Here is a 25,016-nt window from a genome sequence, read left to right on the forward strand (position 1 = left end):
CTAAATTATCAAGAAAAATGTAAAAAACATTAATATTTAAATATTTCTAAGGGTACTCAGTTTCTAATGTAACGCTCTAGTAAATTGATCACCCATTATCACTCGACGTTTTTAGGCCAGATTTCGAAAATTTAGCCTTTTAAAAGTAGTTTGGCCTTTTTGGAATTTCGCTTTTAAAAATAATCTGCAAAAAAAAAAAAAAAAAAAAACAATAAAAAAAACAGGCTAAACCACTTGAAATAGGCTGAATTCGCGAAATTTTGCCTAAAAACGGCAAGTGGTTCTAAAATGGGTGATCGATTTGCTACATCGTTTCATTAGAGACTGAGCACCCCTATAAATGTTTAAATATTGACTTTTTTTTTCATTTTTTTTTTTTTTCTGATAATCTGGTAGACTAGTGTCCATTCGCTAGTAATCAGATGAAAATATTAAAAAAACCAAAGAAATTAGAAAGGGGGCAAAATTCTTCAGGTCCCCCATAAAAAGTCTAAATAGATATTTATTTTTCATAAAACATTTATTCAAACGTTTGGGTCATCTTTAGCGTTTATTTACAACGAAAAAACTTTAAAAATATAATTAATAATTAATTGAAATAAAAGTCATTTTTTTTTTCGAAACCGAAGACAAAACGGAAGTCACGTGATCGATGACGCCATAAGGTTCGTCTTCAACGGAAAAACAAAGCTACAGTCAACATGGCTGGCGACGAAGACGAATCGTCTTTATATATCGAATTATTGAAGAGCACCGTACTTAATCTGCAAGGTAAATTTAAGAAAAATGTTTGTTAGCTACTTTTGAAACGTATACTTTTTTGTTTTTATTTTTATTTTGCTTGAAATTTAGAAATAATTCTGTATAAACACGACCTACGTAAATACATAGATCCTGTCGAAGTCTCCTACACTCACATTCGTTATTTTTTTCATTGTTTCATTTATTAATGGAGAAATTTAATTAAAATTTGATTGAAAAATTAAGATTTGAAATAAATCGGATAATTATAAACATCGAAGGTTTAAACGGTTTCTTTAAAAATTCCAACTAATCCAAAAAATGGCACTTTGGATTTGGACAAAAAATAGTATTTTTTGTCCAAATCCAAAATGCCTGTCTAGAAAGATATGCCACGGAAACATATTTGAGTGGGTTTCTAACAGTAGTTTGTATAATTTTTAGTTTTTACTAATTTTTCAAAACTTAACGTATTTAAGTTAGCTTAAGTTAGTTAGCTTGTTTGTCTTTTTCACATATATTAATAAACGCTGTATGATTTCTGAACCGATTAAACATTTTTAAAACGAGTAAAACCACTAAAAACTTCCATATAGGTAGAAGAGTATCTTGCCTTTGATAATATTAGATTCGTTTTACTTTTTGACCACTTTTTCGTAAGTCTGTGGATTGTAATACAAACTCTGGCTACATTTTTTTTCTACCCGAAAATGGCCAAATGTTTTCTCAGACCGCACAGGAATTATTTTTATCGAAATGAAATATTTTAGGTGGCACACCTTATTCATGATGGTGGACATTTGGTATTATTATACAAACACCGTGACAGCGAATTAGTAAAATCTTTTACGTAGTATTCTGTTACGTTTCGGTGTGCTGAACACGAATCTGAAAACTGGGTTAGGGTTAGGGTACATTTTTTTCTACTAATTCGCTGTCACGGTATTTGTATAAATTTACCGGACATTTTCCATGTCCTAATTTTTCGTTGATTATTCAGTTTAGTTTTTAAATTTAAAATTAGTTGAATATATTCGTACCAAAAAATATCCTTTTTTTTAAATGTTGTTTTGTTACTTAAAAGATATACACGAGGAAAACAGGACGGTAAATATAAATTAAAAATTGTTAGGCAATTCGAAATCTTAAATCTTGGATAATGTGAACGGATAGGGTCCGAGGATCAAGCCTCGTTCTGAGTTCGGGGTAAAGGTGTGTTACGTCATACTCTGTGACCGGTGTCGAGGCAAAAAATTAACCCTTTCAACATTGTATGAAAACGTGAACCGGAACCGTTAAAAAAAAAAAAATTCTAATTCTTTGAACTGTTCAATTTTTTTAATTGTAAAAAAAAAAAAAAAAAAAAAAAGTCTCCTTGTTTACCGCAAGTCTATAAATGGTCCACAAGTAATCTTTTTTATTATAAAAATCTGAAAATCTTTATAATTTACGTACTTTATCACTGCATGAAAATGTCATATTTCAAAAATCATGTAAATCGATCAAGTAGTTTTTTTTTTTATTTAAGAAAATCAAATATTATGAGACATTTAATCGAAGAAAAACTTCATCTTGCTTGATGATACACTGTGCTGATACTTTCCGACACACCTACCTCGACATCGGTCACAGAGTATGAAGTAACACACCTTTACCCTGAACTCAGAATGAGGCTGTATCTTCGGACCCCATCCGTTCACATTATCCCTTAACTCATTGTTTTAAGGGAAGTAAGTCCATTTTACTATGAATAGTAAAAAAAATTGTGTTTTTTTTGCCGGCGCACGTATTGAAGCGATGATTTTTTTAATTTTATTTTCGTCCTTATTTTTTATTTTTTTATTTTTTTCAGCAATCTACCTAATTATATAAAAAAAAGTCTAACATTTACTGGGTGGGCTTTAAACACCATTTTGTTTTATTTCTTATTTTGAAGTGATTATCAAGTCTTCAAAGACATCGTCGCCATTTTTTTCTTATTCTCCGGCAGCCTTCAACATTACTCGTTTTTTTAATCGAATAAACATTTTATATTAAATAAAAACACTAAAAACTTATCCAATTAGGTAGAAAAGGGTGCAACTGCAACACTGCAACAGTGCAACACTGGTCCAGCAAACTAGCCTCGTTCTGAAATTTGAAAAAATTTAGGTACAAAATCGGTGAAGCTACCAAAAAGTAATTCTTGAATGGAGATGAATATAAACACTATTTTTGGAAAATAATTTAAAAAAAAAAAAAAAAAATGAACAAAAATAAAAATTGCCTTGTGCTTGTGCACTTTTGCCACCATGCTGAAATGTTATTGTGAAAGCCATTCTTAACATAGGGGGAGTGTTTTGTAACTATTTTGTACTTCCACCTAACAATTTAATAAAAAAAAAAAAAATATGAAACTTGAATTTAATCTGAAAAAAATTTGAAAATAGTGCGGTGGCAAAAGTGCACAAGCACCAATTGCCTTAGTTTAGAAGGATTTCCTCTCCACTGCCTGAGGATAGAAAAGGTGAAGTGTAGCACTAGCAGAAGACTGAACAACACGAGCATTTATTACTAAAAAAACGAAATAGTGAAATATACAATAGAAAAGCAAGTTAAGCTAAAAGTAAAAAAAGAAAAAAAAAAACAATTCAAAGAATTAAAGAAATAAAAGTTCAAGGAAATTTCGAACATCTATTACTATAAACATAATGAACATTCTTTCTATATTCATCATTCCAAGGGTCAATAATGGTAAAAGCATGTGTCATGTGACCCAACTTTTCAGATTTTTTTAGAACGAGGCTCGTCTGCTGGACCTACTTACTTAATTTGCACCATGTCCTAGTAAATCGATCCCCCTAATTAGAACCACTAAGCAAGAACATGCATACCTTTTTATATAAAGGATTTTTCATTTATTAATCTAAGGGCAATGGTATTAAGACCTTTATTATCCAATGTATTCTGTATTGTTTTCACTGGTTTCCATGTTTGTAATTGTACGTGCTTGCATTCAAGTTTTGCATATGCAAAAACAAACATGGCGACCAGTAAAAACAATATAACGGTCTTAATATTCATTAGTCAAAAAAAAAGACTTATTTCTTTTTAAGCTGGGTTAAGTTGTAAAATAAAAAAAAAAATACCATTATGATACAAATAGTGCAAGGGGATCTGAAATTCGAGCCTCGTTTTCTGGTTGGGGAAAGTTATGTCACGTGGTACTCAGTTGACGATCTCTCGGCAAATAACATAGCCTCCTCTGCTTTGATCTGTGCGGTCTTTCAGCTCCCCCGGCATTAAAATTTTATCTAACAATTTGAAACAAATATATCGTAAAAATTGAATTTAACTTGAAAATACTGTTTACAAAGTAGTGCTGTAACTGTAATTGTGGCCTGGCAGACCAACTCAAAATCTACCTTAATAAACTTGTTTTCTAAGAGTTTTTTGATGTGCTGAAAACAAATATTGCATTAAAAATTAGGGCTGGAAACTAGTTTTCATGATCCTGAGAACATACTTTTCTGCATGTTTCATGGAGTAATGTATGCGGCGGCCATATTTGTTAAAGAAAAAAATGACATAATGAATTTTCAAGATAATGAAGAGTTCTTTTTTTTTTTTTTTTTTTTTTTTTCCTTTTCGTGTGGCAAAAATATGCGCGTACAACAATGGCCACCACTTGTAAACGAAACAAAACTAAAAGTTACATTGTTTGATATCTGGAAAACCTATTTGGGGAAAATTTAAATGCAATATTCGTTTTCAGCATACTCGAAAATCTAGTAAAATTTTTTAGTTCATCTTTTTCCTTTTATTTTTGGTTATTTTTAATTAAAAGAAAAAGATGAACTTTTCCATTACCTTGAAAATTCATTACGTCATTTTTGTTTCGAACAAATATTGCTGTTGCATTACAATACTGCATGAAACCTGCAGAAAAGTATATTTGCAGTATCATGAAAACTACTTGCTGACCCCAATTTTTAACATGATATTCGTTTTCAGCACACCTGAAAACTTTTGTGTTGGTCTACCAGGCAACAATTACAGCTGTAACATACATTCATAAGCATACTAAAAACTTATCCAGGTAGAGAGAAGAGTAACTTATCTGGGCTTTTGGTAAAATTTGTTTTTTAGTTTGTCTATAACTGCTCAAATTCTTTGAACTGTTTTTTTGTGTATGTAGGGAGGGGATACAAAGATAGTGCCATGATGTTCTTGTCTTTGGAGTCCCGAGAATCACTCAAAATTATAAATAAATTGGAAAAAAAAAAAAAAAAAAATGACAGAAAAAAATTAGGAGTGGGGTGGTGCATTTTAAAACATTTTATTGGTTGGTGGAGGGTGCCGAAAGACCGGATGGCTCAAAACAGAGGAGGCTGTTATTTGCTGTGACACCATCGAATAATGGCGGCTGCAGCAAATTCAGTCATGCATTGAAAATCCTGAAATGAAAACTAAGTTGGAAAAATAGTTGCTATCTTTACGAAAAAGGTTATCTACGGAAGAAAAATTAAATCCTTTTCTAATTAAAAGGTCAGAAATCATTTTGTTGTAAATCTGAAAAGAACCAGAAAATGAATTTTTATTTTTGTATTTACACCTTAAGAAAAAAAATGGTCCACTTCAAACTATGTGCTCATAAGCAGCAAGCATTCTGTTAATTTAACTGCCATAAGTCGAGTACAAATAAACAAAAATTTATAGCATTAGGAAATCGTAAGGAGTAGGTATATTGAGATGATTAGAAAACACATTTAGTCGCAAAAAATGGACTTTTGGAAAATCTACAATAATGTAGTGAACAATTCAACCACCATGATATTTTTTGCATGAAACTTTAAGGTTGACCTGCTTGCTCAATGCTTCACCTTAAATTGCACTTTAGCCTCCTTAAATCATTTCTTGAAAAATTCCCATGAATGATGAGCTGCTTAAAAATACTAAAATTCTTTTTGCTAAGTCTGCATTTAGGTAATCCTACTCTACTGCAGATATCCTAATGGTCATCTCTGAATGCATAGACTATACACTGGATAAGGCTGAAGCTAGCACAATAATGGTTGATATATCCAAAGTTGACAAGATCTGGCATGAAGGTCTTATGAAAATTAATTTTTCCATTTTTATTGGATGAATGTTTAACATAATTAAATCTTTTGTAACTTAGAAGAAAGTCATATTGTCCTCTATGGCTTTTACATCTGAACATCCTATTAATAAGTCTTCCCCATGGATTCATCCTTGAACCTTTATTATTCCTAAGTTTCATTAATGATCTTCCTGATGCAATTGTGTTTGAGATGGGTGCATTTGCTAACACGCATTCAACGCAATGGCTGAATCATTAGAAAGTGACCATCATCCTGTAGTGAAATGTAGCCAATAATTGATAGTTATATTTAATGCTACTAAGATAAAACTCCTTTTCTTTAATAGCTATAAGTAACTTTTCCAATCACATGACTGACAGCACCCTGTTTGAGTGGCCAACATTCAAACTCCTGAACCTAACATTCACATGATGCAAATGCGGTGAAGATAATGTCAAGTTTTCTGGAGAGGAGGTGAGCTCCCTTTACTGAACTAGAAAACTTCTTGCAAAAGAATTGCTTGTATATAGAATATTGTTGCTACATCTGAGCTAGTGCACCAATCCCTAGTCTCTTCCTCTTAGACAATCCACAATATAATAGGTTTCGTGCCGTCTAAGTTCCAACCTGTCTCATCACTGCAGTGTTGCTTTACAATGTACTCCAAACTTGCTGCCCTTGTGCCTCCTCAGCATAAATACCCCTGGTTTACTTGACCAGCAGCAATATCTCACCACTTCACTGTAGAGATTCTCAAATGACAGAAAACCTTCTACTATAGTAACTTTACTCGAATTGCTTCCCTTTGGAATTCCTTCCTTTTTCCCTGTTTCTCTGTACCAACATGCAGAAATTTAAATGCAATGTGAACAAAGCTTTCGTTGAACAATTCCCTACTTAGGATACTTCTATAAATATGGCCTCTAGTTTATATTATGCCTGTTAAAATGTGCCTTGTTTGAGGTGGAAAAAAATATATATACTGTCATACAGACAATACCATTTTACTGTTTAGCATTCATCAGTGTGGCTAGACAAGCAAGTGCTTCAAGCTGAGATTGAAACTCAACTGTTGAGCTGACAGTCTCTGCCTCTGTCCTCATGCCATCATTTTAGCACCTACCCAATGTAATGGATGTCAACAAACATAAACATCTTTACAATGAACCTAAAAGCTCAAATTAGTTTTTACCTAATGAGCAGTCCCTTAAGCATAGAAGGTGCATCAACATACTTTTGAGGGTTGTGCCTGAATATGGTGAAAATATACAATAAGTGTCGAACCACAAATTGTCTTGTAATTTGTTGTGAATATGTATATAAAAGAAATTGGTACCAAGAACAAAGGAAAAAACACTCTTGAGAGGCATCACTATATATGAAGCCAGAAATGTGTACTGGTCCTTCCTTGATTTTTTTAAAGCTAGGTGCAGTGTAGTACATGTTTTGATATTGCACTTCAAATTTTCTATCCTTGGTCAATGAAGTAGAATTTTTTTCATTTTAGCCAATCTAAAGTACTCCTTTTTGTATACTGTATTTTTCCGTCTTTAAAAACTGACCATTGCGTTTTCGGGGGGGGGGGGGGGCTTAAATAAACACTCTTGAATTAGAATAGCAAATGGCAAAAACACTAAATTTGCTGACAAGTCGATTCCCTCACATTACAATGGTGCTTTTTTTTTTTTTTTTTTAAATATTCTTGACTTTGCATAATCACATGCCTTTTAACGATTGTTTTCGAAATCCAACAGTCCTAAGTTTGCCTCTGTGTCCAGTCACTATTTCCTTTCAATGGTCACTCATTAGCCATAGCTGCTTATCCTCTTCCCTCTATCATCACAAAAAAAAATTATAAATAAAGCCATAGTATTGTACATTACCTATATGTGGATAAGGCATGTTTAAAATAAGATCCAAGAGCAGATTGTAACCTTATGTCAAAAAAAAAAAAAGACATAGGGATCATTAAAATAGATCCGCATTGTTGTCAGTAAAATGAATTTCAAAATCATGGAGGAATACAAATATGTGAAGGATGTTTTATAACAATTACTGAAATGTTAACAAGACTCTGGAGAAATATTTGTACCTGCTGATGTAAGCAGTTATGAATTAGGTATAACCTTAAACTATAGAACCAAATAAGTTATTGCATCAAGAAAATATGCTCACATTGTCATGTTTAACATAAAGATACGGATAGAATAAAACTGGGAGAAGTTTAGCTGCCAACAGGACTGTCCGGAATTGAATGAGGAATTGTGTGTCCTTTTGTCCTTAGATTGTAGACCATATTAACATTTAAAAATTTTATTTTGTATAGTTTTTTTTAATAAAATTGAATTTTTGGAGTAGAGCTTGACCCAAGGATCTTCTTAACATTTTTTTATTTTTTAAATTTCTATAATTTAATAATTGTATTTCATGTTGTGGTTGTCAAGTTTGATCAAAATGAAATATGCTTATCCAAGTACCATGTTTAATAAAGTTTCAGAGTATATTCGCTTATGAAAATCTCTCCAAAATCTTAGGACTTTGTTCAAATGCAGGAATTATGATTATCTGACAGTGATTCAAGTTGAAGCTTTTGATATAATTGATAAACACTAATAACAATCAAAATAAAATATGTTTCTAAAACTAAGCATGTTTGAGGAAAAAATATATTGTCTAAACATTTGATCGAAGAATATAAATGTAGAACAATAATTAAATCTTTAATAATTTACAAACCTGAGGAATGGAACGGATAAAAATAATCTTTAAGTATTTAAGATACTAGCAGTCTTACTCGGTGTTGCAGACAAACTGAGGCTTTGAATCGGCAGTGAACGTTGTCCAGAGATCTACCAATTTCTGCTAGAAAATCTATGTAATTATTAATGGGATAGAAAATGACAACCAACTTACCATGCCATTAAAAGAAATTATTGGCAAATTAGTCTTCAGATAAGAGGCAAATTTTCTAAGGACATTAGGAGAATGTCTTGTCTAAGTTGATGCAAAGAACTTGCCTACATAAAAAAATTTAATATCCGTTAAGGATAACTGGTTTAAAACGATTAGAAATAATAGGACTTTAAAGAAATAAATTCTTAAAGAAAGCAAATTGGAAGGATTGGAATTGCATAAACATGGAAGCAGACGTATTATTTGGATTCATTGGACTACTGTTCTTATTGTGAGTGTCATTTTCATGTTTTGATCAATGTAACCTTCGACCTTCTTTAGGTGTACCTTGTCAAACTCTGGAATGTTTCTGTCAAACTCTAATTTCGAACGGAACCCTTTATTTACTTCACAGGGGGTAGCATGATCTTGTTCTGACAACCATGATAGGTCTTAAGTGGTTCTTGACTGTATTTTTCGATCATCCACACTGAGAATTGAACCTTCAACCTTCAGGAGAATATCAATTTTACAACTGATTTTCCAAGTACTCTAACCACTGCACCATGGATCCGTTTAAAATTCTGTCCAAATTCTCAAGTTCTACAGAAATTTTCTCGAGTTTGACAAGATACACCTGAAGAAGGTTGGAGGTTACATGAACTGAAATCTTGTGAAAATGACACATAAGATGAGAATAGTAGTCCAAGAAACGTAATGGAAGCAAACATTTGTACCAATATGAAAATTGTTGCAAAGAAATGACCAAAACAATAGTAAGCATTCATTGGTAAAAAAACTATTAATATACATAACCTGGTTGATGAAAGCAAGCAACCTACGAAAATTTTAGGTGTTCAATCACTACTGTTTGCATCGAATCCTTCGTGTTTGTTGGCAAGTTTATCTTAAAGGCAGTATTTTGTTATTGTTACAACATATCCTCTCTGCAGCAAGCTCTCCTCTCAAGATGTCTTTGCTGGTTCAGTCGCCCAGATAATTTCATCCGCAAAGTAGTTGAACCAGTCTTCGTTCGGGTTGGAAGTAAATAATGTGGAGGTCAGTTGAAAACCTTGTTTGGAACCGTAAAACATGATGTGGAGCTGATCCTGGGCCCTTACCTCTATGGGGTTTGTCGCTGGAACTGTAATATCTGCTACTGTGTTGGAACATTGTACCTGGTCAGCATTTGTTTGATACTCAATAAATTTTCTGGATAGAGCAGGCCCAAATGCTAAAATGAGTACAAGTTGCATACTTATTTGAAGGACAGCTTTTTAAAAAAAAAATCTTTATTTTATTTATTTTTTTTTTTATTAAAAAAGATGTACTAAATTTAAAAAATCCTAATTCTGTATAGGATTCATTTTAGCCGAGTTACTTTTTTGTCTTATTTTCTCATCTGTATGTGTAATATTATGAAACTAATTTTCTTTTCTCAGAACGACTTGACAAAGAGAAGAAACGACAAGCCAACTGCAATATGTATTCTACACAACCTTTTTATTCGTATCACAAAAATATTTCTAGCAATCATGTAAAACCCACATATTCATCTCGTTCGTTAGTTTTTGTGAATCCAAAAATGACTTATAAGAAAGTAAACTCTAGCCCCCCAAGCAAAGTGACCCCTACTTCACTGGCAACAACATCCACGTCATTGTACAGGAAGCCGACACCATTTTCTGTTAATCGGGCACTTATCAATACTCACAAGTATAATCTAACTTTAAAAAAGGATTGTTCAACTAATAGTCTTCCAAAAATAAATGAAAGTGTTGCTCAAACATCGACTGCTGTTTCTTGTAGTATTGATAATCATGATTCTACTAAACAAGTGATCGGTATACAGTCAGAAGCAAAGGCGCTGGTTCCTTGTTCTTTACAGAAGTCTACAGTCACGCCTGTGACTTCTCTTTCAAAATCAATATTCATAAATCCTGTATTAATACCTCCAAACTCTTTGTTTCCTGCTAAAACTTGTCCCGCAAGCAGCACACCCAAAGTACCCTCATCTGGAACAAACCTTCCTCACTTAAAGTCAAAGCGTATGACTTTGAAGAGTCGCTATAAGATTGTACACAAACATAAACCTGCTGCTAGCACACCTGTTGTGTCGCCGGTGACTACAAGAACTTCAGTATCTCATGTGAAACGGCATGCAGTAAACACGCGTTTCAATTTTGTAAAGAAAGCCGATGTGTTCACACCCAAGAGTGGTTATTCCTATGTTTCTAAACGGTGTCTTCATCGCGCCAAAGTAATTGGTCTCTCAAATTCAGAAGCTGGTAAATCTTATGTAAAGAGACTTCGGAAACTTATAATTGATGCTGGCAAGAAATTTGACAAAAAGCCACTTGTGATGATGTCAAGACGTAAAATCAGTCGTGGTAAGTATCATGTTATTTAATAAACTTTTTCTTTTTTTTTTTTTAATATATCTTATGCTATGAATCCTTGTATGTCTTGGAGATGTTTTTTTTTTTTTTAATGTCTTGATGAGAATTAGTTTAGGAAAGTTACTGATTATTTACAATTTCTCTTCGTAAATTGGAAAGCTTTATAATTCAGCTTTGTGTTATTTACTAACTCTTTATTTTGGCCTTCTGCTTATGACATGGTTTAGAATAAATCTTAATGAGTAAAAAAAAAAAAGAAAAAAAAAAGTGATTCAATATAGCCCTCCACCCTTATGCTGATAGATTCTTAAACAATGTCCTATTCACCGTTTTTTCATTGTAATAATTTTTGTAAACACTTATTTTCATTTATATATAATAATCGTTTTGGGGCATTAAAAATGTAAGCACAAATTTTTCTGATACTTGAAAGTTTTTTTTTATTTAAAAAAAACTTTTTATTTCCAATTCTGATTAATCGTCCCAACACTACTATATACTACAAATTTTGAATCCAGTATCTATTTCGTCCTAGTGGACAGGTAAAATTACTTTTCCAAATAGTTTTGCACAATATTTATGTCCCTTTTATGAAGATTAAAATAAGCTTTATTTGTAGAATCCTAAGTCCAATATGAGCTAAATCCATTATATGATTTTTATTCTAGAAAATATCTAAAATTAAGATTTAAGCTCAAAGGGTCTTAAGACATTGAAATTCAGGGAATTTTGCTTCATTGTTGTCTAATGACTATGAATTCAAAATTTGAAATCTTTGAATTTCAAATGTGAAGTTGTACTCATATTATGCCCCTAAAAATTCTATAAAATCTTACAAGAAATTGAAATTTGTGTAATATTTATTGATATTTAATACTTATTAAAATTCTTATGAAAATGAGAATAGTTTGAATTTTTCATAAAATACAATCTCTTTATATAAAACTAAATTATGCTAAATATAGGCCAGTGTTGACATCTTACACCTAGCAAATGTGTCCCAAAATTCATGATGTTCGGTTAGAGGAATGAATCGTGCACCTATAAAAAGTATACATTTAGCAAAATTTATATAGATATCGCTCTAGAAAATTACTCCAGTTTGATTGGAAGATTTGAAATTACATTGTCCAAAAATTTACGAAAATAATCAATGAGAATAGTAGTGTTAATAATCCAAAGTCTTTGTCTTTTTGTTTCTCACCTCTACGTGACTTTGATGTGTACATATTAAATTAGTTTTTGTTAATTTACAGCTTAAAATAAAAATGGAAAACTGAAATTCAAAAGTAGTATATAAGATGTTATTGTTTGAATGTTTTTCAAACCTATTTTAAATGTGGAAATGATGAAATTAGCTTTGTACTGGTTTCTTCATTTTGGTGCTAGTTACTAATCAGTTCCCTCCACCCACCTCACATTTAAAATCTCGGTAAGGTTATTGTTTTTGACTCCTCCCCCAAAATCTGCTAGTCACTTTAGCTAAAATCTAGGCATTACAACTGAAATGACAAGATTCCAAATCTAATTTATAAAAAAACTCACTATGTCCGTCTGTCTCCATATCTCCTCCGAAACTAAAATTTACAGAGTGGCGTTAGAGGCCTCAAATGATTGGATTTGTTTTTTTTATGGACTGTTCTTTTGTGGGTTTTTAGTCAGTTAAAATAGTTTTTAATGGGCCAAACAGGGGTCAAAATTGAAAAAAATCGTACATTTTGTACATTCATGTTAGTTTATTTTTAATCAGTTCATATGCATGCCATGTTGGTACAGTGGTAACATCACCAGCTGTGAATGTTGATTTTGCTTTCGGTTTCGATTCTAGCTGATGGCATCCAAATTTTTTTACTTTTGAAATCATGCCTATGATGATGAAATCTGGACAAATTATATATTTAAGCATATTTTATGACCAGGCAGAGCTGGGACCGCCCATACCTCCCTCCCTCACTTGCTAGTAATAGGAAATTTCAAAATTTGCTTCAAAAGATGAAAGCATGTTTTTCTTAAATGAAGTATAAGTGAGAAAGTCTACTTTGCATACTTTAGTATAAAATTTTATGATCGTAAGAAAGCAAATCTAATTAAAAATCTATTGTGAATGTAATGTTAAAATTTTTATTGGTTTAAGAAAAGATTAAACTGTTTAAAGGAAGAAAAAGGCATTTAGGTGTTCAGAAGAAAAAAACACTTGGGGTAATGCATCTTTCATAACCTTTACCTTTCCTGAGGTGGGGGGTACGTTAAACCTACAATTTATCTGGGTCTTCATAGATACAGTGAAAAAAAAAGTTCTTATAAGTTTTGTCGGTAGTATATGATTTTACCTTAAAAAAAATGAAAACTTTGTCAAAAGTATGAATCTTTAATCTAAGTTATTTAACTTTTTCTAAAAATCATGTGTGTATTTGAAAAAGTGTTTACAGTGGAAATGATATCCTTCACATGTGATACTTGATAAGCAGATTTGAATCTGCTTTAAATTGAAATTTAACTTTTATGAAAAACAAATTAAAGAACTTTTCTTTTTTAATCTTAGCATTTTCTCGCTATTTTTAAATTTTATTTGAATTCCATGTTTGAACTTTTGTCTATTTGGATTTGCTCACTATATATTTTTATGAAGTTATCGTATCTGAAAATAAAATGTCTGTCAGCCTCTTTTGATACTTTTAAGTTAAACCTTTTTATTTTAGTAAATAAATTTGATTTCTTTTTCCAGTTCCTGTTGCATCAACCCCTAATTTAATAAAAAGGAAGTCCTCTGTTATTCCTCACAAATCAAAGTAAGTTTTAAGTTTTTTGATCTCATTTTTTATAGTCATTCCTTAAAGTTGGAATTGATTGGAAAAAGAAAACCTTGATTTCTCAAATATTTCCTAAGTATCATTTCAACTTCTAAAATCTGCTTATTTAGAATGTCACTTAAAAAAAAGAAAGAAAAATACATACAGATCTTTGTATGTACTCATTAAGGAACTAAGATGTTGTATTAAAAAAAATTAGTTGATCAAGTATTTATTTTTTTTAATAAATCAAATTTATGACCAGCGAGTCCATAAACACATCTGCTGCCATTTTTTTTTCCAAGGGCAGACAACTCTATTCAACTACTGAAATTTACAGACTACTATGGCTGCCAAAAAGTATTAATCATTAAAAATCGTAAAATCTGATTTTCTTAGTAATAAACAAAAATATGCTTGATCAATGTGTGATTTTTGGAATATGACACCTTTGTTCAATGACGAGTTATAAAGATTTTCCTGTTTTTTTTTTTTTTTTTTTTTTTTTTTTTTTTCATAGTGTAATTCTGAATAAGCACCAAAATTTTAATTTTTTATTTAAATTAAAAACTTAATTTAACTTCATAAATGTCAAGCAAATCAATCGTATAAAACCTAGAGAGCTCATTCTGTCAAACATAACTTTTTGGTCCCCTGATTTATCGGTAAGGGACCTATGTTTTCAGTGGCATCTGTTAGTCTGGATAATTGCCGGATAACAGTCCATTAGTTTTTCCTGAAATTTTACCACAAATTGTATTTCATTAAATAGAAGTGCACAGTAAAAAAAAATTTTATTGCAAAAATTCCTGTTGCATCCCCAGGGGCTCAAAAGAGGTCAAAAATGGCCAAAAATGACACGTTTTACTCCATAACTTTTGATCCATTAGATTTTTCTGAAACTTGGTCAAAATGTGGAGCCTATTTTTCTTAATATAAATCCAGTATGGGTGACCCTGGCAAAATTCTGGTTTGTATCCCTGGGGACTTTCAGCGTTCAAAACACCCCCTTTTTATGGCTTTTTTAAAACAATTTTTTTTAATTTTTTTTTTTTTTTTCATATTTCTCAACAAAAACTTGATATGTCTGACTATGTAGTGGTTTTTCATGGTCAACTCGAATATACTTGCGTTAAGGCCTGAATCTGCGCTGTTATCCATTTACACTGGGATTTGATGTCTCCAGGAGCTCAAACGGAGTCACAAAATGCCCCTAAATTGCAAAATCTGACACTTTTTACCTCATAACTTTTGCCCCATACATTAGATTTTTCTGAAACTTAGCAAAAATATGGAGACAACGTTGGCCGTTCACACTTCTCACATTCATCATTTGTTCACTATTTTTTTGTGGCGTCATCTCACATGCAGCACTAGAGAGGGACAACACATTCTTATAAACTTTATTATTAAAGTTACAAAAAAAAATAATTTTGTTTACAGATACACATGGCACCATAAATATATTTGCTGTCTACAAGTTTAATGGCGAGTTTACTCTATTCACATGAAAACCTCTTTTATTTAATAAAAAATATATGTTCAATGTTTTTTAAAACCATTATAAAGTCTCTTTTAATTTTTTTTTTATGGAAAGGGGTCAGCATGGTCCAACAATTTTGTCAAAAGTTATTAGGCTTACCATATGCTAAATACTCTTACCAAAATACCACATTCATTCTGTAGTTTGATCTTACTTAGATGATCCCAATTTGTTTTAAAAGGATTTTAGGTACTTGTTAAGATAAAGTAGGCAGATTGATTTAAAAAAAAATTTTTTTTTTTTTTTAAGTAAAACCAATATTACAGACTTAATTATCATGCTGAAAATACTGATATATCCAAAAATTATGAAAATTCATAGCGTAGAAAATTATTTATAATTAAAAATGATTTTTATAGGAAATGGGTAAAATTGCATTTTTCTTAGACGTTATAAAGTAGACATCAGTCTATATGCGGGACATAACTCTGAACTAGGGATGTACTGATTAGTAAATTGTCCGATTACCAAATAATCTGCTGATTTTTATTATAAATGATAATATTAATTAAATTATATTGTAAATGAAGACAAATTAATTCTTTTTTTGCTTGTCAGTGAAAATTTATCAGATGTGCATTGTGTACACTATATTATCAAATAACAGGCATGACATGTTGTTAACATGTACTTTTTTTTTACAACTGCACTGAATTTGAGGCAAATAGATGTAAGCATATGGAAAATTTCCCTCCTTTCTCTTCCTATCAAATTAACATTGTTTTGTACTTTAAATCACTGTCAAAGAAAATTATTTTTTTTAGTTTTCATGTTGAAATGTACAATTGCGACCATGTTCGAATGGAAAATAAAGCATTCTTCATCAGTTATACTTTTGTTCCTCATTTTTGAACACTTGCTACCATTACATTATTTTTATGGTTTAGATAATGTTTTATTCAGATGAATTGCTAATTAGATATCAAACATAAGTTAAATAAAAAAAGTTTAGTATACTAATGACCACATGTCACAAGAGATCCATTATCTGATAAGAGAAATGATTGCTGTTGATATTCGACCATATTCTATAACATCTGACATTGAATTTAATTGGCTTATTGCAAACATTTGTCAAACTACTTCACTGCAAAATAATTTTCGATATATTTACAAAAGTAAAACAAAAATTCAATTGTCTCTGGCTGAAATTAGCATTTCATGAACTAGACATTTGAACAGCTACAACACCTAATATTCCCTCTCTGAGTTTTCCAGAACAATGAAAAGCTCTTGTAATGTGTGATAAGATTCCTACTATAACAACTTACCAATGGGGACTTGTTTGAAAAAAAATATCCAGTTCCTGAGTCCATTTGAAGAAATCACTAAAGAAGCAATCACAGAACTTCAACCATATCGATAATATGTTCAATTTTAGCTTTGAGGTTATTTCTTTATAAAACTGCCCAATCTAATTCTGATATTTCTGACTTTACTGGAATCTTTACCATTGTTGAACGATTCAATGAATCAATGGAAACAAGATCTTCATCTAAGTGATAAAAACTTGTGTGTACCTACTTTCCTAGATCACAGATCTAAATTTCAAAAGAATGTCATAGAAAACACTATTAAGAATTGGAGTTTACATCTACTTTCTACTTATGGCAATGAAGCAGAATCCGCAGGATACACCTCACCTTCTGTAGAGGGTCAAGATCAAAGTGAAAGTAAAACTGTTTCTTTCAAGCCTGTTTGATGAATTAGCTTCAAATAGGCCTACAGTAACAAATCAAAATTTAGAAGCCAAGTTAAACCTGGAGACTGCAGCTAAAACAGAAATACAAGAGTTACAATCTAAACTCAAAAGGAGTAAACCCTTATGCTGGAGTGCACAAAAGAACTTGATTAGAATGTAGCTTTACCACTACTCGCAAGATGTGATGATCCATTTCAGTGGTAGATAATGACACAGGAGGCTGCTGAGTAAACTGGCTTCAAAATATTTAAGCGCACCACCTTCATCTGGAGAATAAGAGGCTCTTTTGTACAGGTGGTAATGTGTATGAACCTATGAGGAACAGTCTGTATCCTGACAATGTTTTTACATTACCACTTAAAAGTATTCAATTTTAAATACTGAAGGGACTATGAGAGCAGAGGAGGCAGGCAGCAAGAATAGAAGAGGAACTTCAACTTAGTTATTCACTTAAAGAATTACAAATTGTACTTTGTAGTTGGTTTGTAATTTTTCTTTCTCATCTAATTGTTTAATTAAATTCTTTTGAGAATTGGAAATTGTATTTTGATTTTGTAATTTTATTTAATAAAGATAAAAATCCATAATACTGGCCAGATACTTAACAAATGTTAAATTAGCAGTTACTATGTTAATGTGTCAAAGCTGTCTGAGTCACTTGGCAGTGTTGAAATTTATTTAAAAAGTCGATTTGTTGACTCTATCTTAACAAACACCGGATTTTATATACTAAAACTTCATTGTGGAGATTTGGACAACATTTACAGATATTAAAGTTTTTGTCATAAATGTTCCGACTACCCTACAACTCCATAATTAACTTTTAAGAAAATTCTTTACTACATTATGCAATAATAATAATGTTGCTTGAATATATACTGATTAATCTCTAAATGTTAGTCATATCTGTTTATGCATGTAGGTATTTAAACCGACACAATGTGTATTATAGAGTAAAGCTTTTTTTCTATGTTTAGTAAAACATTTCTTTTTTTTAATTCAGATTGAAAATTGATCATCGAAATCTTGTTTATCGGAACTTAAACTCTTCAAAGTTCCTGATTTCACCTTTAGCTGCAAAACACAAATTATCTCCAGAAAATCAAAGGAAATGGTTTTTAGGTGCAAAACGTGAGTATTGCCACCATAGTGTTTCTATGTCCAACCTTTTCCCTCTTATGACTTCTGATTTTACTAAAAACTTGGCATTTTGTTTTTTATTTTTCCTTTTAAGAGAAGGCCAGATATAGAATAAGTTAATTGTTAACATGCCCATTTTAATGTCGAATTTGTTAAATTAGTGAATTATCTTATAAAGCTATGTATAGTTTTTTCATAAGATTGTATAGTTGTCCTTGTCTCTAAAGAGACCATCCTAAATTAAAGAATATTTGTTACCGGAATAAGTAGCAGAAATTTGCTCTTGAAGCAAGTGACTAACAAGATTTTTGTTTGGAAGAAACAGCTTGTGGATTTCTTTATTGACTGTTTTCACTCGTGTATTTCATTTCAGTCTTGATAATGTCAGATCATCAGGAGAGAATACACACCATTTCGGGGCCTTTCTCTGGATGTCTTTTCCATGTATCCCCCCCCCCTTCCTCCCGCACTGATGTGAGACCCCACTATCTGAATTACATTTAAATAAGATAAACTGTTCAATATAATCAAAATGGGACATTTAATGACTAGCATCTTGTGTATCATATATGCTGACTAACATCTTGTTTGTGTGAAAGTGAAAATGTACTTTTCTAATATACCGCTTCACCAGGGACAAACATACATTTTTATGCTCATCTCAAGTTTTAACTTTACATATGTTTTTGTTCATTATTGATCATTCTGCTTATGTTTATTATTCTTATATCAGTGGGGGGACACTCATTGGAGTTAGTCTGATGGAGGCCCCCTATGACTTATGAATGGCCAGGACTTTGTCAATGTTTCAAGATGGGCTGGCACTAGACTTGGCAGTGGCATTTTTGCCCTCTGCACCTTAATGGTCTTTTATCTGGTTGCGGAATGTTTTGGTCCTGTGCATTTCTGGGAGGTCAACTCTCTCGGGCATTGTCTTCTCTTTGAGAAGGGGTTAGTTTATTGCCTCTGAAGAATGCTGACAGGTTGGCCAAGCACTTTTTGTAGGCCAAAATGCTTGTCCTCGAAGGCATTGGCTCGTCAATCTCATTTTCCAACTCTTGTTGCATCTTCCTGCCATGAGAGGGAAATAAATGCCGACTCCATTTTCGCAAGCTGAGCAGGGGAACTTTAGCAGAATATAAGTTTCATGACAGTATTGTATATCTTCTATAAACCCAAATCACATTTTAAAACTGAAATATTGATTTGGTCACCCAATCTTCTATGCGTGAAAAAAGAAATGCACATCTCTTATTGAAGTTAAAGCTTCTCGTTTTAAAAATAAAAATAATAAAGCAACTTTATATTCAATAGTTAAAAGAAAGAAAATTGGCATTTGTTACTAGAAATGAAACTTTACTTTTATTTTTTTTTTTACTTTTTATTTTATTTATTCATTTTCATATACTGACTAAACTAGCATAGAAACACCCATGCAACACACCCTCCATGCTGTTAGCATGTGCAGACATTTTCATTTTTATACAGATGTATTTCGTCCCAATTTTTTAAATATGGATTTTAATTTATTTTGTTGGGAGGGGTCTTATTTAGAATTCAATCTAATTAAGAAAAAAAATGCAGAAAAATATTCGATGTACATATCAGTTACTGAATGAAGATCTATTCCTAAAATCATGTAGATTGATCAAGTATTTTTTGATTAAGAAAATCAAACTTTGAGTATCTGAGAAGTAACTGTCTTATCTGCTGTTACGAAAAAAAAATGTCAAGAATCAAACAGATAACTGAACAATAAGTTATAGTTACTAAACATATTATAGTGCTGACAATACCCCATTAATTGCTTAAAAATGATTTTCTTCATAAAACAAATTTTTTTTTTATCAGTTTACTGATTTTTGGAATATGACATTTCAGTTACAGGTATATACATCATAAAGATTTTCCTGTAGTTTTGTTTTCTAATAACTTATATTTTAAGTAAGAACCTTTTAATTTGAACATTGTTTTTATTTCTTCTCCTCTCAGGTTTCATAAATCCAAAATTTAGCCAACTGCAGACTGTCACTGTGCAAGGAGTAAGGTTCCGTGTCGAAGCTGGAGGGAAAAACCTCCGGAGAATTAACACTTCATTATCCAGGTCAATGCCAAGTATGTATAATAGATTTTTCTCCAAATTTATTTCTGAATACGGCCAAAGATATCAACCACTTGCATTTTATTTACTACCAACAGGACATTGCCCGTTTTCCTAGGTTATTTTGTCAGATTTTCAATGCCAGACTCCGATAGTATTTTAATATTACAACTCAAACTTTGTTTCTAACTTGCAAATTTTCATTTATTGTACCGTGTTATTGGCAATGTAATTGCTTCACTACAAATTTAAAAAATTACTTGTTCTACTCGGACAACTGATAACCTGAAAGATTTATCGAAAAATCTAAATCTGTAAAGGAAGTAACTTCTTTTTAACTAGCGGTGGGTATCTGGTGTTGCCTGGGTTTTTAGATGCGTGTGTGGTTAGGGAGGTTGTAAAATGAAAACAAAGCGAAGTAATAACCCTGTTTAAAAATTATAAAAGCAATGTATAAAACTATCAAGAACAAAAATCCTGTAAAAAAAAAAAAAAAAAAAAAAAAAAAAATGAACGTAATGCAATACGAACGGTCTGCTAGTGCCAGGGTGTTTGAAAAATCCCCCAAAAGTTTTAGGGGATGGGGCTCGAACTTGGATCATTGAGGTGAAAGCGTAAAAAAAAACGTGATGATTAACTAAAGAGTGAATTACATCAAATATCAATTCCTCAGTGAACGAATTCTAAATGAATTTTTTTATTTTAAGTGTAATGCAAGTGAATTCACGATATCGTTGCGTTGTAATAATGAACAGTAAAGAATTCTTTGTGTGAAAATAAATGTTTAGTTGCAAGCAATAATAAAGGTTAAGGTTAGTCGTTAAAACCGGAAGTAAGAACTGGTTAGTCCCGCAGTTAGCGTCTTACACTAACTAAAAAAAGAACAATATAATAATCGCGTTTTCTTTTTATATTTTTTCTTTTTATTTTATTTAAGGTAAAAACAGCATAAATCAGGGAAAGATAAACAAAAAAAACAGCATAAATAACCTTGTACGATTTTAAACCGGTGTTTCCTCGTACTGTTCCTTGTGAACGCATCCGATGCGGTGTAAATGGGGAGTGGGAAAAGGAGGAATCTAATAGAGAGAAAAGATGCTGCAAGTTCCATTGAATCTAACCGGTTTTGGCAGTGAACTCTCACCGGGAAAAATATAGGAATGTACGGTTATTGAGGAAGTGTAAGGTTAATAGGCCTATAGCACACCTCAGATCCTGTGCTGCAGTTTTTGCACATTATGTTTGCATGTAATGTCTTGATTGTATTTAGGTCAAACTCACACGGGGGGGGGGGAATGAGTTCATTTTATTTATAGAGATTAAAGATATTAACATTTAAATTAAATTATTTAAAAAAAAATTTTTTTTTTGTATGAATTAAAAATTTTTTTTATTTATTTATTTATTTATTTTTTATTACATTTTCACCCCAAACAAGGCACATTGCCACTTTGGTGTAGGGGCTACTATTAGGGGCAACAACTACTGGGTTACTATGTAGGGATTTGGACAGCAAGATGTCAGTTCACGTTGCACTTGAACTTCTGCACGTCAGTACAATTGGGGAAGCAGGGACCTGGAACTGAATTCCAAAGTCTAACGGTTCTGGGGAAGAAACTACTGGAGTAGAAAGATCTTTTACATCTAGGGATCTCTACAGTATGGGGGTGTGATTTAGCAGCCTGTCGGGTTTGTCGAGGATGTTCACGTCGTGGGGGCACAAGTGCTTGCAGTTTGTCAGAGCATTCACCATTAAAATACTTGTAGAACAGGCAGAGGGATGCAACGTTTCATCGATGGGACAGAGGCTGAAGCTTAGATGCCAGTTCAGGGCCTATCAGATTTGCGACTCTCTTTTGAACCTTGTCAAGGAGCGAGAGACTAGTAGCAGATGCACCAGCCCAAATATGACAGCAATACTCCATACATGGGCGAATGGTGGCCTTATAGAGGTACAGGATATTTTCGGGTGTTAGTTTTCTAGCACGGTAGAGAGAGCCCACCTTCCTTGCAGCGGCCCTGACAATGGCTTCAATGTAATTGTTCCAACTCATGTTTCCTTGAACGTTAGGCCAAGGAGTTTGAAAGATGTACTCTCAGATAAAGAGTCGTTGGCCATTGCTATAGGTAGTAGAGAAGGTTTCTTGTCATTATTGAATGAAACTAATTTAGTCTTGGCGGCATTGAACATGACCATCCATTTTTGTCCCCATTCCACTACAGATTGGAGGTCATCCTCTAGTGTTTCTGCCATTTCTTTAGATATGTGTTCATTTTTCTTGTCGTGCCTGTTATAGAGTGTAGTGTCATCAGCATATATACTCATCTCGGAGGCAATGTTGTCGGGGAGGTCATTTATGAATATCAGGAACAGTAGAAGTCCAAGGATAGGCACTCCCGCATTTATATCATATTGTTTAGATGTACGACCGTCGAGGACAACCTGGATTTTTCTCTTATCTAAGACGGATTTAATTATAAGTATTCTACTAGTGATACTGTATGATCTAATTTTCCTGAGGAAACCCTCATGCCATACCCTGTCAAAAGCCTTAGATGTATCTAGAGATACCGCTCTGCCCTCCCCCGCTTTGTCCAGTGAATGGTATATATGTTCAGAGATTACAGTTAGGATGTCTGCTGTGGAACGGGCTTGTCTAAATCCATATTGTTTGTCAGTCAGAAGTTTAGCATCTGTAAGGTGATGGACTAGAGCATGGTTAATTAAGGTCTCAAATATTTTGGCAAAAAGTGGGAGGAGGCTAATGGGGCGATAATTTAATGGGTTAGTTCTTTCACCAGAATTCTTGAATACTGGTACCACAGAAGCAGTTTTCTAACAGCCCGGAAAGAAAGATTCATTAAGGCATTTGTTGTAGAGTTTGGAGAGAACTGGAGCTACTTCGGCTGAGCACTTTTTTAATAGCACAACTGGGATGAGATCAGGTCCACATGCTTTTGAAGTGTCAAAGTTTTTTATGATAGCATGCACCTGAGCAGAGGTGATTTTCAGATCGTCTAGCGTGGCGTCTGTCCGCATAGGAAATTCAGGGAGGGGGTGGTTGGTAAGGTCCAGTGTGGAGTTTGAGGCAAACCGACTGGCAAGCATGTTAGCCTTGTCGGTTGCTGAGCAAACAACCTCGTGATTTTTGGTTAGTGGGGGAATATTGATTGCCCATTATTTACTACACTTGTAGATTTTCCAAAAGTCGCGAGTTCCTAGTTTTTGTGCTTCGATGCGTTTTTTAGTGGTTTCTGTAAATTCTCTCTTAGGTGTCGCTGTTTCTTTCTAAACGTTACTTCTAGTTTCTATGTACTTCTGTCTGTTTGAATTGGACTTATGTCGGTTAAATCTGCGGTATGCATGCTGCCTTTGAGCAATGACAGTTGAGCAAGTCTAAGTAAACCATTGGGGAGAGTGGGGCTTGCTATAAGATTGCCGCATGGGAACATGCGCTTCGATTGCAGTTTTGAACCATTCAGTGGTCTCGTTTGTGAACTGTTCAGCAGGAAGAGAGAAAATATTTCACCATGGGGCATCTCTGATATCTCTAATGGCTTCCCAGTCAGCCTTTTTATAATATCTCGTTGTATTGAGCACTGGCTCTTCAGTTTTGGGTGTAGAGTTTAGGGCGATTTCAACCATTATCACTGCATGATCAGCATTCCCAAGTGGGCTGTCGGCATTCGTTATACAATCATCGGGAACTGTGGTTAAAAACCGATCTACACGTGATGCATGTTGTTCTTCCTGATCAGGGAAACGAGTTGGAAATGTAACAATTTGTGATAGGGAGTGAGATATAGAGAAACTATGTCTTGTGCTGCTTGCTGCATCTGTGTAAGTAGAGAATCCAAGTCAGTTTTTATGGTGGACAGTAAAGTCACTAAATACATGTACTTGTGCGCTAGTGTCGAGGGAGAGTGCTGTGTCTACGCGGTCAGAGACTTTGTTTATTATGGTGCAGTCCTGGGTAGAAAAAATAAAAGTAGCTAATGTTGTGTTGCAAGTTTAGTCTAAAGCACATAAGCACATGATCATCCGATTCTATGTTTGTTTCTCTAGTCAAGGGAAGGGTATTACGAATGTAAACTCCAAGTCCGTGCATGTGTCGGTCAGAGTCCTTACGGCAGAGTGGGAGATATCCAGGCATGGTAAAGTAGTTAGAGGGGATGGAGGAGTGTAGGTTAGTCTCACTTAGTGCTTAGATATCCAGGGTATTTGTTAAGAGAAATGCTTCATCAACAGTTAAATTAGTTCTAAGCCCACAGATATTTGTGAATGCAAGCCTCAAGGGAGGAGGCAAGATGGATTTGTTTGACCCTAAGCCTGGTTTAAGCTTATTTTTAGATTGTACTGTCGCTATATTTTTTAAAGAGTTTCAGTTTAGGTAAGGGGAAGCTGAACTAGAGGTTATGCAGAGCATCAGACATGCATCATAAGTAGACCATCAGCTGACCTTTCTTCAATTAGGATTGTGGTCTCAGGAAATCCCACCGGGGATGAGTACAGGGTCCCTTTCCATGCGCGACATGGCACTACATTCATCCCGATATTTTACACCTGTTGATGGAGCAGCCGCTCTAAGCGCTACCAAAGAGTTAGGGCACTGTACTAACAGTCA

The 25,016-nt window shown here is 33.1% G+C and overlaps 1 protein-coding gene across 1 annotated transcript in view; it reads left to right on the plus strand.

Moving 5' to 3' along the window:
• The first annotated feature begins 635 nt into the window (after positions 1-635).
• Positions 636-25,016, plus strand: part of LOC145284889 (uncharacterized) — a 44,550-nt gene continuing 20,169 nt past the window's right edge. Inside the window, exons 1-5 of the mRNA XM_080133961.1 lie at positions 636-771; positions 10,160-11,107; positions 13,842-13,905; positions 18,154-18,281; positions 20,283-20,405. Coding sequence (XP_079990087.1) covers positions 702-771; positions 10,160-11,107; positions 13,842-13,905; positions 18,154-18,281; positions 20,283-20,405 — 1,333 coding nt within the window. The 5' untranslated portion in view covers positions 636-701. The remainder of the gene's footprint in view (positions 772-10,159; positions 11,108-13,841; positions 13,906-18,153; positions 18,282-20,282; positions 20,406-25,016) is intronic.

The sequence above is a fragment of the Euprymna scolopes genome, chromosome 9, assembly GCF_053919585.1.
Source record: "Euprymna scolopes isolate OS-2025 chromosome 9, ASM5391958v1, whole genome shotgun sequence".
Classification (NCBI taxonomy): Eukaryota; Metazoa; Mollusca; class Cephalopoda; order Sepiida; family Sepiolidae; genus Euprymna; species Euprymna scolopes.